The sequence below is a fragment of the Nanorana parkeri genome, unplaced genomic scaffold (genome assembly GCF_000935625.1).
Source record: "Nanorana parkeri isolate BGI_ZX_2015 unplaced genomic scaffold, ASM93562v1 scaffold257, whole genome shotgun sequence".
Classification (NCBI taxonomy): domain Eukaryota; kingdom Metazoa; phylum Chordata; class Amphibia; order Anura; family Dicroglossidae; genus Nanorana; species Nanorana parkeri.
The window spans coordinates 837,521-851,340 of record NW_017306525.1 but is presented as its reverse complement, the minus strand read 5'-3'; the positions used below and the strand labels follow the sequence as shown (position 1 = coordinate 851,340).

At 42.1% G+C, this 13,820-nt stretch overlaps 1 protein-coding gene across 1 annotated transcript in view; it reads left to right on the top strand.

Moving 5' to 3' along the window:
* CUEDC1 (CUE domain containing 1) overlaps positions 1–13,820 on the top strand; it is an 87,395-nt gene that overhangs the window by 51,383 nt on the left and 22,192 nt on the right. The window contains exons 3-5 of the mRNA XM_018556898.1: positions 4,194–4,321; positions 8,501–8,627; positions 13,472–13,658. Coding sequence (XP_018412400.1) covers positions 4,194–4,321; positions 8,501–8,627; positions 13,472–13,658 — 442 coding nt within the window. The remainder of the gene's footprint in view (positions 1–4,193; positions 4,322–8,500; positions 8,628–13,471; positions 13,659–13,820) is intronic.

The following is a 13,820-nucleotide window of genomic DNA, read 5'->3' as shown; positions in this document are numbered from 1 at the left end:
GTTTACTCGCTGACTGTAGAGAGAGGGGGGTGGGGGGGGGGGGGGGAGTCACGCTGTTATAGGTATCTCCAGTATTCTGCTAACTGTTCTGAGGCCTCTTGCAGTGCACCTTCTAATTATGTCAGTGCCTGCAGCCTGGAATAATGCAGTCTTCAGATCTGAGTGTCTTTTCTGTTGTTGGAGTCCTCTTTGGCTCCATTGGATGTGGCTGGGCTCTCACTTCTCTAGACTGAGGTTTTTACTGGGGTCATGCAAGATTTTATATGTAAAATCACCCATTTATTTGCTGACTCGCAGAGGCCACAAGTGCACTCCTGCACCCTCTACTGCAGATTGTATATCTGATTTGACTGGGGCCTTAGCATCTTCCAAGCCATTGACCACATAGACTTTGGCTTATTCTGAGTCTCTCCAGTCCTTGACTTATTAATTTGCCCCTGAGGAGTTGCAGGCTGCTGCTGTTACTCCCAAATTTAAGGGGGCAGTTTCAGCTCTCATTGATGCAGTGTACACCACTCTGAAACTAGAGGATCAGCCTGTTGCATCTACCCAATGCTGTTTTCAATCTTGGGTTGTTTAAAACTCCTAAGATCGCAGAGACTTTCCTTTTGCACCTGCTGAGGCTCATTGAGTCTCATTAAGAGCAAAATGCATTGCTTGTTTTCAATCATTGCCTGTGCAACACAATATTTGTTTGAAGTTCTGCTTTTAAAACAAATTCTCTATTGAGATTGGAAACCTTCTAACAAGCTATTTGTTCCCCCTTAACATTTATTAGCCTTGTATTTGTTTGAGGATTTTTTGCAGAAGTGGGCTTTCCCTACCTTGGATTCAGCAGTGTACTGCTTTAACAGGGTGCTTACCATTCCTGGTAGAGGACATGCCTGTCTTTTAAAAATAGGAGGTTGAAAGCCCTTTCAGGAGCTCTGTTATTGCTGGTGGGCTTTGTCCCTTATCTGACTTTGCCTTGTCAAAACATATCTAACTGGTAAAAATCTCGAGATCTAACTGCTGCCAAGGATGATCCCTCACATATATAATGCGTGAAGCAGATGGCTGCAGCCTTTTACTTTCTGCTGTGTCAGTTTGTTAGAAAACTCATTTATCGCATGTTTCATGTCTATTCATATGCATAGGGCATTTTGGCTATAGTGCTGCACTGCGGAACCCTTGGTTTAAAAAAACAAGTTTGGTCTTGAAGTCTCTAAGGTCCAACTCTTGACAACACCATCAAGGGAGAAAGAAGCCTAAAGTCAGGTACACGCAGTTCAAATTTTGGCCGGTTCCTGATGAACTGGGCAAGATTCATACCGTGGATGCTGCTGCCCGGCATCCCTTGATCAGCTCATCGAAAGGAAATGGTTTGCCCAACTCCAGTCCTAATGATCTGCCTTAGAAATGGAATTTGCTACTTTAAATACCTTTTTTAATCTTTTCATGACTCAATTCTGCCAGTATTAAATCCCTGATTCTGTCTAGTGTTTGGGATTATCTCAGGAAATCTATAGCTTGTGCAAGGTACTGGTTAACATTTTTTGTTGAAGGTGTTCAGGCTTATTTAATACAGTTGAGCGAACTGATCCTCCAAACACAAGATTTTGCTTCACACCGCAAAACATTGTACATTTCAAATAATGTCTCTAATCCACTCTTGTTGAATCTGAAAGCATTTTTAAGTTCTTTTTAATATATTTAAAAAAAAACGTTCACGAAAACATAAGGATTTTTCTCTCTGAATAAGGGCTGTAAGCATTGTGGTCATGGACAGGTATGTCAAGAGGGGAACCCTAAAAAAGTGAACTCTCTTTGAAAAGACCATCTCAGACGCGTTTCTTTTGCACAGAAAAAGCTGAAATACAGTACACGCTGGTTAAAAATCTCCATCATAAATAAAGAAAAATCTCTCTGCTCCCCTTGTTGACTACATTTCATCTTCCCAGCTTACCTAAGTTGCAGTGATCCACTAAGCATGGCAATGCACTAACCTGTACTAAGCTTCTAAAAAGGCTGCATCTGTTGTGGTGTGTTGGCAGGCCATTCATATTTACACGTTTACACTTACTGCAGTGGTGTGAATGGGCGGAAACTGCCTCCTGCCTTTACAATGGCAGATTGTCACAACAGATGCTGCCAAGTCTGACTGCCTGGGGGAGTGCTGGGCCAGTTGTTGGCTCAGGGCCTATAGACCTAGGAGGAATCTGGCCTCTCCATTAATGTTTTGGAGCTCCGGCCATTAAAGCTGTCCCTTTAACACTGGATTGACGTTATTTGAGGGGCACCCAGTCCAATCACAATCCGACTGTGGCATACATTAGTCATTGGGGGCACAAAGTGCTCAGGAGTGGTCAGGCTAAGGGATCCTTGGATGGAAACGACAGGATGTGATGGTGGCACTGCAGGACAGGTATTTTTTCATTTATGCCTTGCCTCCTCTGAAACCTGGAGTTTACCATTGCATCCAGAATGTCTCTCACAGGGTCCAATCTACCATCCTGCTTTGCATGGCTGTTGAAAGACAGGTTTTAAGGGGCTAGTTCCCAAATTATGCATTGCTGCACGTGGAAGGCCTATTTTGCCTGGTGCAAATTCTATGATCGGATGGTGGCGTACCTCTATCAAGAGGGTAGATAAACGACTGGCTTTAACTGTAAAGGGTCAGATTTCTTCCTTAGTTATCCTCTTCCAATCTCCCCTGGCTACTGGTTCACACCACCATACAAGGTTTTACTTTTGGATGTTTTCCCTACAAAACTGCCATTGACCCCATGAGACCCGAATTTGATATTGTTGGCTCTTCAAAAACCTCCATTCAAGAACATTTGGGAAAGTCTCTTGCTGACACCTCTCGCAAAAGGTGGTCTTTGTGGTGGGTACACCAGTATGTCTGAGCTGGCAGTGTTATCCTGTGTTGTCTGGGGTTTACCCAGTCCTTCTCACCATAAAGGAGTGACCCTTTATTTTCTGGATGTAGTCAGGGATGTTGAGGTCTACCTGAATGCTACTGCTTTTATCCGGAAGACTTACTCTATTTTTGTAGTTACAAATGGCCCAGTAAGGGGCAGACTGCCTCATCATCCACCATTTCCTGGTGCATTCGTCAGACAGTGGTTCAGGCGTATGCCACTGAAGGTTGGAAACTTGTTTTCCCAGATACCGGTCACAGTCCTGGGTTTTTCATCTTCATACCTCTCAGACTTTTGGGGTGGCTATCTGGTCATCTGTTCATACTTTTACAGTTGATATTATGGCGTCTGAAGATGTTAGCTTTGGCCTCCTAGGTTTTGCAGGCGGGGGTGTGAGTGTCTTTGCCGGGGTCCTGGCTCACTTTTCTACTGTTTACTTCTGTTTTCTCCAGTTGGGCCCACCCTCTATTTTGACACTGCTTTGGGGTGTCCCATATGTCAAGATCTAAAGGTCTATTCATTGACAGACACAGCAAGAAGAGGGACCATAAAATCCTTTTCTCTGTGTTCATTGAAGGACACAGCACCTACCCTTTATGTTGTGTTTGACTTTATCCTGTGTACTGCTTGCTGCTAAATGAGATGGTTGTTGTAGATGAGGGGTCTTTTTTGTCTTGTACCCAGTAACCTACTCCTGCAGGTGGCATCCAACACTCAAGATCTAAAGATGCAGCTGCATCCTTCAGTGGATGCAGGGAATATTACTTTTTTTGTTTTCCGTTGTCCAGTCCACCTGTAAGTGGCAGTATAACCTGAAGTGAAAGACTTAATGTGTCTCTAAATGGACCCTAAGAAAATAATTTTACGGTAACTATAAAAATCCTATTTTTGTTGGGGAAAAAAGAACATGGCAGTTGGTTGTGACACAGTATTGTAGCAAACTAAATGTCATCCATTTAGGGTTTTGAGCTACTTCTATTTTGGAGAGAGTAGAAAAGCGTTAAAACCTCTGCCGAGCCTTTTTTTCCTTTCTCCCTATTTCCCTAACATAAGGAGGGGAAGGGAGCCGGGAGGAGAACACTGTTTGGAATTTTAGTGCACCAGAGTGCACAGTGTCCTCATTGTGGAATTTTTCCCCTTAATTCCTGCCTGGTAACTTGTGTGTCATGGGACATTCAAGGAAATTTTTCTGCTGGGAAAGCAGATAACAAATGCCCTTTTTTGACAGAATAGAAAATGATAATAAAGCCATTGTGTTTGGAATTAATATTTTCTTATTTGCATTTTCAGATTTTGGAAAGAACTCTAGAACCTGACAGCTCAGATGAAGAGCCTCCTCCAGTTTATTCACCGCCATCCTATGACCTGCATTTATTTGACAGACCTCATCCACAAACCCCACCCACACCTCCTCCTCGGTATGTGAAAACAGTTACCCAACCTTCATATCCTACAATGTGTGATTTTATATGACGTACCCGAATATGACGAGTTGGTGGAACACATTAAAATCCAATGCACATAGAGTAATCCTTTTTTTTTTTTAAAAAAGATAGCAGCATCTTAGGTGATTGTCAAACACTTTTAAATTAAATCCAATACTTAACTACTCATTGCAGCCTCAAGAATAACTCCTTTACAGCTAATAATCCACATTTCCAACAGCATCGCCTACAGCTGTATGGCGTTGTACACATCTGGCAGAAATCCAGTGTGTTTTTTTCATTTTTTTTTCTATTTGAGCTGACAACACATTGCATTTTCTTCTCTGAAATCCCATTTTTGGCAGAATCAATGGCTATATTTCTGTACTTGCAGAGATGTACTGTATATGTTGTTTTCTTTTTCCCCCCCCTAGACATACACTTAAAATATAGCCCTATGACCATGAAGTATGTACCAGCCATACCCAGATCTGCTATGTCTCTTTGTCTTCTAGCGGTAGTATTGGCTATGTACCCCTGAATCAAACTCTATTATTATTATTATTACATAGTATTTATATAGCGCCAACAGTTTGCGCAGCGCTTTACAATGTAAGGAAGACATTACAATTACAATACAATTTAAGACAGGATGGTAAGGAGGGCCCTGCCCCTGAGGGCTTACAATCTGAAAGGGGAGGGGGAAATGATACCTGAGGAGGTACACTGCCAAACTGAGCATATAACTATTATACACATCTGATTCGGAAAGACAGTCACCACAGACATGTATTAAAACTTACCCTTTCACTTACCTTTTCTGTGAGTCACGATGATTAACTGTGGATAAAACATGACCTTGTGTTGTAGGGATAGTCAGTGTGATAAGTTTCAACAAAATGTCTGTCTTTATTCCTACCTAGAATCTATTCTTTCTTGGAATTCCTAATGAATATGCTATTTTATAAACCTTCCAAAGTATGCAAAATCAAAGAAATTATGGGAAGTGCTTCCAAAATTCATACCAGACCCTTATCCCAGATAGGGATCTGGTCTGGGTTTTCATGGGTTTCCTCCATCAAACCAAAGGCATTCTGGTAGGTTGATTGGGTTCCTCCTAAAACTGCCCCTAGTAAACATATAAAAAAAAAAAAGTATGGTAATATATAAATATGTATGGTAGAGATATAGATGCGGACATATTTGTTGGTACCCATGCAGTTCATTGAATGCTTTATGCCTCCTAAAAAGTGATTTAAATTAAAAGCAATTGTCTCATGTATACCTGCATGCCTTTTAGCATGTGATAGAGTAAAGCAAAGAAATTGTCAAAATAAATGATTGCTTTTTCTACAAAGATATTCTACAATGGCCTTGGCAGACTTGTTGGTACCCCTAGTGAAGATTATTATTTGGATCATAGTGATATTCAAAGCAATTTGTTTTCTGTAATTAGTATCACCCATGTCTTTAATCTATTATTATGTGCACCACACTGAACATGGACCAGAGAAGGCAAAGGAGAGAGTTGTAAGAGGTGATCAGACAATAAATTATAGACCAGCATGTCAAAAGTAAAGGCTATAACACCATTTCCAAGCAGTTTGTTATTTCTGTGACTGCGGTTGCAAATATTATTAGGAAGTTTAAGGACCATGTAAGTGCAGCCAACCTCACTGTATGTGGTTGCAAGAGGAACATCAACTCCAGATTGAACAGAAGGATAGTGAGAATAGTAGACAAAGATCCAAGGAAAACTTCCAAAGAGATACAAGCTGAACTTCAAAGACAAGGTACATTAGTGCCTGATCGCACCATCTGTTGCTTTTTAAGCCACAGCAGGCTCAAAGAAGAAGACCCAGGAGGACTCCACTGTTGAAAGAAAAGCATAAAAAAGCTAGACTGGAATTTATTACAATGCTGACAAACAACAATGCTTCTGGGAGAATGCCCTTTAACTGATGAGGCAAAACTTGAGCAAGTCACATCAGCTTTATGTTTACCGATAAAAAAAAAATGTAGCTTCACCTACTGTGAAACACGGAGGAGGCTGGGTTATGTTTGGGGTTGCCCCATTGTGTCTGGCATAGGGTGCCTTGAGTAGTTGAAGGGCACAATGAAGTCTCAAGACAATCAAGGAATACTAAACCAAACTGTGCTGCCCAGTGTCAGAAAGCTCTGTCTAATGACCCAAAACACACGGCTAAAACACCCAAAAATGGCTAAGATGAAAACATTGGTCTATTCTGAAATGGCCTTCTGCATGCCCTGATCTGAATCTTCTCAATTATCTATGGAAAGCGCTAAAACATGTAATCAGGAGAAGACATCCTATAAAACCTGAGACAACTGGAGCAGTTTGCTTAAGAGGAGTGGGCCAAACTATCTGTTGGCAGGTGCAGAAGTCTCATTAAGAGCAAAATAAATTGCTTGTTTGCAATCATTGCCTTTGCAACAAACTATTTGTTTGAATTTCTTATATTTCTCAAATATTTTGTTGAGTCAAAAAATCAAGTCTGATTTTTGTTAAATATGGAATAAACCATGATAATGCCGATTTTTACTTTTGTCAGTTTCAAGTTATTTCAGAGAAAATTGTGGGTTTTTCTTTTTTCGTGCAAGGATACCAACAAATGTGTCTAATGATTTCTTGAAAGCCTTATTTTTTATGTAAATGGTATAGAGGTTTGTGTGCATCTCAGCTGTAAATTTAATTTAAGAGTAACTGTCAGTTTATGCTAAAGCTGATTGAAGACATATTTGTCAGTAGCAAACTGGAGTAAAATATGTCGTTTTGATTTTTGTTATTTTCATACACTAGTTAAGTAATTAGGCTACGGTATTTTAACTGCGTATCATTTGCAGCTTGTTTTGACAGAGCGAATTTGAAAATGTTTAAACATTTTTAATTTTCAACAAATTGAATAAGCCATAAAATAGTTAAATCTATATTCCTGATTGGTAAAGTCCACATACCAAAGTTTGCATTGCGTGATATCTGAGCAGAGGTGGTAGAGCACATTTTGTATGTTGATAACATTTATCTGCCGCACATCCTACTGTATGTACACAAATACTGCCACCTGCTGGAATGTTTAAGAAATTCTATTTATTTTGTAGTTAAATCTACATTCCAATCGGCTGAAATCACTGGCCAGTCTAATAGTTGTGCACTTGTGCTAAAGTAACAAGAGAACCATGAGTTGCCAATTTGTTACCTTAAAAGTGCACTCGAGATAAAAGTGAAAATGAAGTTTTGAAATGCACACTGGTAGCAGAGCCTACATGCACAGAGCTTTTGTTTTTCCTTAAGACTTGTATGTATGGATGTATTGCATCAGTTGGCCAGCTCCTTAAAGCAAGCCTGTCATATAAGTGAAAAGTTGCCGCAAACCACTTATCTGTAAAGGAGAAACAGAATACCTACCGTGCCACCAACACTGCTCCATTGCTTAGGAATCGTCCCCTGAAGTCTGCTGGAAAACCATATTTTGAAAGTGTAGATCTGCTGTGCCCCTCCCTTATTACTCACTGGTTCCTCCACCTTATTACTGTCTCCAGGGCTGGATTTCCCACAAGGCCAACAAAGCTTGGCCTCGGGGCAGCAGGGAGTAGAGGGGCGGCACAGCCACCGGGTGAGTATTTTTTTTTCTCTAAATTTAGCCCTGCTTTAAGAAAGCAGAGCTAAATGTAGAGGGGAAGCCGCCGCTCATTTTGTATAAGTGATTCCGGCGGTGCCGCCAAAATCACTGGTAATATGCCTGCAGGTCCCTCCTTCACCGGCACTCCCCCTTCAATGGTCCGCACCCACCTCCGGCTGCCTCCTGTCCTTCCTGGCTGCCTCCCTGCCATGGTTTTTTGGGGTCCCTCGCTCTTCTGGGGGACCTGGTACCACGACAAGGTAGTTTAGGATGGAGGGCGGGGAGCAGAGTGGAGAATATCCATTATCCGCTCTGCTCCGTGTAAACACTGAGACAGGAGAGCTGCACTCACTGCATTCCAATCTCAGCTGCCTCAGGAGAGCCTGCACAGTACTGTGTTCAAACGCCTGTATTGAAGGTGACAGGTTCAATATTTATTTATTTTTTATAAGGCAAAGTGCATTTAGTCAGAATTGTGTTTTGCTTCTAATAATTAGTTTGACAATGCTTATGTATTTTTTTTCATTAATAGGATTGATGTGACTTCAACTATTAGCTCTCAGGTACCAAAACTGTGTAGGAACTGGAACCCACCTCTCTTAGGGAACTTGCCTGATGATTTTCTACGTATTTTACCACAGCAGATGGACAGTGTTCAGGTGAGAATTTTGGAATATGTTTTGGCACATGCAATTAATGGAAAAGGTCGGTTATAGTAAACCATAACGTCAAATCTTGTGCTTGCTATATTTGGAGGGTAAAATATTCTCGTCACAATACTGCGTCTGTCACATGGCGGCTCTATATACTGAGACCTGAGCGAACATCTAACCGTGGTTACATGATCCCTCAGTTCACAGTCCGCTTCCTGCTGAAATCAGTGACTGCCAGTAACTGCTCATTGGAAGGACAGACAGGGAGAGAGCAGACACAGTTGGCTCTTGGTCTAGAGAGGTAAAGCCAACTGTCAATCAGGCAGCGGGGTGGATCATGACAATATTGTCAGGATCTTTCCCGGCTGCAGCGCAACAATGCGCTGTCGGCAAATAATAGGCAGAAGCTCACTATTTGCTGACCTTTGGGTCAGAGGAGTTCGTTGGTAAAGGTACATCTGTGACCCAAAAGAGAAGTAAAGCTAAAAAAATGGGTTGGCGTTACGCCTCTTTTAAGACAACAAAGGGAACATGTATGAGTCTGTTTTCTAAAATACAGCTGCCTAAAGCTCATGACACTCATTATAATATAACTGTACAATCTCCTATAGATCTGTCAAAAGAGTAGTGTAAGGGCCTGTCTGATTAAATACAAATTAAATGGATTAATTAAGTAGGTTCTAATATTGAATAATGTTGATTGTACGAAGATTATATGTATGGTGCTCTTTTTTTTATATATAGAACTGTGTTGAATGTAAGACTGGCGGTTAGTTTCTTTCTCTTGCATAATATCCATACTTCTTTTCATTTTTTAAGCAGCACTAGAAAAGTAAGGCCCACACGGACACCTTCAGTTCCAATCGGCAAGGGATCCGTGCACGGAATGGATGTAAACGGATGCATGTTCGTTTATATCTGGCTGCCCATAGACCAACATTGTGCTTGTTATCAGTTCAGCCTGAAAATCTGTCAACCACAATGGCATATTTAACATATCATGAACTGCACATCACTTAGAAGAAATGACATGCTAAGCAATCAAGCTTTGTCAAAAAATCAATATAGGTTTACAATTTAGCAACCACCATATACAACCCTTTGTCCATGGTATTGGAGTGAAACACCAAAAAGTAATGCTACTTAAAAAAATCACTCCTGCGTTAAAGGAGAAGCATACTAAATAATGTAAAGTAATATATTCAGCAAGATCACCTGGCCATACCTAACATTTGCCACCAGATGTTAGTGGAAACTGAAGAGCATTTTGTTTTTTTCTAGTGGGTCGTAATATTATGGCATGGTTTAGAAAATATTGTCTAGTGTCTTCTATTCCTCTGATGTCTAGCGCACCTCGTGCCAATGATTCCCTATTGTCTAGCTATCCTCGTACCAGCTACCCTCTGGCATCTAGCATTCCTCTTGTCAAAGACTGCCTGGTGTATAGCATTCCTCTTCCCAGAGATTCCCTGGTATCTAGCTTTCCTTGTGCCAGCTACTCCTTGGTGTTTAGCGTTTTTCTCGCAAGCAACTAGCACATGTCTTGTATTTCTTATGTGAGGGACATCACCATTGTCTAGCATTGCTATGCCAGTGACTTACTGGTCTCTAGTGTTCTCTATGCCAGTGACTCCCTGGTGTTTAGTGTTCTTTATGAAAAGTGACTCTTTGGTGTCTTATCACTGCTCATGCCAGTGACTTACTGCTGTGAAGCGTTCCTCGTGCCAGTGACTCTCTGGTACCGAGCATTCTTCTTGCCAACAACTTTCCCCGTATCTAGCATTGTTTGTGTCAGTAACTCTCCAGTGTTCCTGTTGCGAGGGACTCACAGGTGTTTAGCATTTCTCATACCAAGGAGTACCTGGTGTCTAGTGTTCCTTATGCCAGTGAGTCACTGGTGTCTAGAATTCCTCAGACCAGCGCCCCCCCTAATGTCTAGCAAGGCTTGCGCCAGCAATTCCCTGCTGTCTAGCGTTCATTGTTCCAATGACTCCCTTGTGTCAAGCGTTCCTCTTGTGGTCATGTTTATTGCTACAGTAATTGTTATTATCATAATACACATATATAAATTCAAGTAAAGTTAGGGCATTGTGAAGTGTAATTGTCTGTGTCCTTTCCTGAGCTTTTTTTTAAACATTTTTCTCAGCCCATTACATTATTATTGCAGTAAAAGCCAGGCAGGTTTTTATGAAATACAGTAAGATAACAAGGGGTAACTCCTGAACTACAGAAAATAGAACATTTTGATTTGGCCTCCATTGTGTTTTTTTCTGCATGTAGTGCTTGGATCAAGGTTTAAAGCCTGCAGGGTGTTATAATACAGTTAACAGTGTAATTTATATTGCATAAAGAGCCCGTCACCCTAGGCTCAGTATACCGCGAGCTGTAGCTCGTATACTGAGATGCTCGCGGTATACTGAGACGCTGAAGTGGATCTCCACAATTATGTCTGGATCCGCCCAGCTGCGTGACTGACAGCTGGCTCTGCCTATCTAGAGGCAGAGCCAGCTGTACCCGCCCCCTCCCCGTCCGTTCCGCCAGTCAGCGCTGGCGGATCGGAGAGGGGAATCCAGCCCCTCCCCTGTCATGGCAGAGAGCCCTGACAGGATCGAGAAGTGAGCGAACGCCGGTATGTGTACGCTCACCTCCCGATCTACTGAGCCGACCTGTGACAGTCTCATTGTCACAGGTCGGCTAGAACTATGAGGTGAGTGAAAAGCACTCACCTCATAGTTCTCCTTTAAAACATTTTTAAATGATTGACTAAATGCATTCATAACTGGGAAGATTTATACAGTGTCAGTCTTTATCCCGATCATGTAGCCAAAGGCTGAAACTATCATGTTATTTTTGAAGCTATAAGTAGCTTATTTCATGCACAGAGCAGTTTAAACTGTATCTTTTTAAAATACTTTTTTTGACGTGTGTTTGATTATAGTTGCGCTCTTAATATAATGCATAATGCAACATGATTCATTTGTTGTTCTAGAAAAAAGGCCATTACAATCCTGCCCTGCAGAGTGATGTCCCAACTGTAGAGTAGCTACTCTTATGATTACCAAAAAAATAAACTTTTCTATCACAAATCAATTCCCCTGTGATGACATGAGTATGTCTACTGAAAGAACATTGTTTCCTACTTGTGGTATATTGCTGCAGTGAGCGTATCCAGTGGTAGCAATGAGAGACTAGGCTCCTATAGCTAATTGCACAATTTTCTGCCTTGTCCATCCATTCTTGAGGAATAGAAAGTAGAAGCTCTGGTATTTGACAACTGAGGGTATTCCAAGCCCCCCACACCCCCGGAAAAGCAGAAGCAAATGAGGCATCATCTCAATTTATAGATTAATGCGTACCTTGTCAATAGACTGAGCCTGTCACAGTCTGTGAACTGGGGCACTTGAAATTTTGAGCTCTGGGTTTTGTGGAGCCTTCCAGAACAGGGAACAGGCCTGGAACACAGGTCTTGAGTGACTGGACACAGGTTACGCTAAACACATTGAGCCAGGGACAGGGTGTCTGCACAAGAAACATGGGTGTGCCAGAGGTGCAGGATCTAAGGAGAGCCTGGTCTTCTCCAGATGCCCTTATGGTGAGGATGTTGTGCTGCAGTGCAGCTCACAGATTGCGGCCCTCCAACACATCCGTGCAGACTCAGCTGACTGAAGGGCAGAGGGAACAACAAGACAGTACAGCACTAGGATACTGGATAGTGGGAAGTGGGGGCAAGAGACTGTAACCAACAGGTGCAGGAAGGTTGCAGCAGGTGCACTAGGAAAGACTGATACAGGACACACTGGGGAATAGCACACGGGAAGTCCATTGTACAGAGGTTCTGGTTACACCAGGGCACCCACAGAGGAGACATGCCTAAACAAAGACAAGATACACGCAGGAGATGTGCGTACACAGGAGTTGAGGGCACAGTACAGACACAAGGCTTATGTGATCCAGAGGCTCAGGGCACAAGGAATGAAAGTTACGCAAGTAACATGCGTTACACACAAGAACATGAAACCACAGAGGAACAGAGTATAAGGGCAGAACTCACAGGGAGCATGCATACACAAGGGTGCAAAAACTGGTACACACGGGAGCAAGGAAACTCTACATCACTGCAAAACACATCACAGGCTGAGTCAGAGAGAGCAGGGTAAACAGAAAAGCAGACACAGAGTGAAGTGAGAGAACACCAAAGGAAATAGCAAGCTAGGCAGTTCAGACTACTCACACCACTAAGGTGAATGCAAAGCAACTTCCACAGGGGAACACTATGGACTGAGAGCAAACGGGGACACAGGGAACAGCAAGTAGCAAAAACTGTCAAGCAGGGAATCCACGGGAATAAGAGATCATAGAATAGCTCCATAAACTCCAAGGGAAATCACAAGGAACACAGCAGGGCCGGCAGGAGAAAACAGACTAGTTGCTCAAACACTGAGCAACGGGTGAGCTGAACCTAAATAGGGAAGGAAGAGAGCAGATTGGCTGCAGCCCTATGACCTCCAATAGGCTGACAGCCAAGCACACAGGACAGAGGGGAAAATGTGGCATGGATACCAGAACAGTGTGACAGGGCCTAGGATCCAGGAGTCTTCAAATAGATTGATTTGTTAGCCAACACATGCACTTGGTGCCTGCATTTCAGGAGTGCTACATTAAGCAATTTTAGGCCAGGTTAGACCCACTTTAAGGTAGCTGTGACTGCAGACAGCATTTGCTGCACACTCTCAGTGGGAAACTGTTGCTATTGTCTGATCAGGCAATTGAGAAATTGCTTAAGTTTTGTCCTGTTCCTAGTGTTTTCCATGTCTACAGCATTGGAATCTATTTGCTGTTTTTGTTTCCAGTGTTGCCAGAGTGGACTTTCTTCGTTACATTGTGAAGACTCCAAAAAAGAGCACCATGGGTCTGTGGACCAGGAAAGAAAGTTGAAGCAGTATTTGCAGGATGAGAGGATTGCACTCTTTTTACAGAATGAAGAGTTTATGAGAGAACTTCAGAGAAACCGAGAATTTCTCCTTGCTCTTGAAAGAGGTACATTATATATTTTTTTTAAATCAACTTTAATTTCTTGATTTTTACAGGATTATTGCTTTGTAACCTCACAAGGGAGATTTGTTTTTTCCTTACTTTTTTGATCTCACAGAAATAGGGAAATAGAAATATTTTGGCTTTAGATACATATACTAATATATA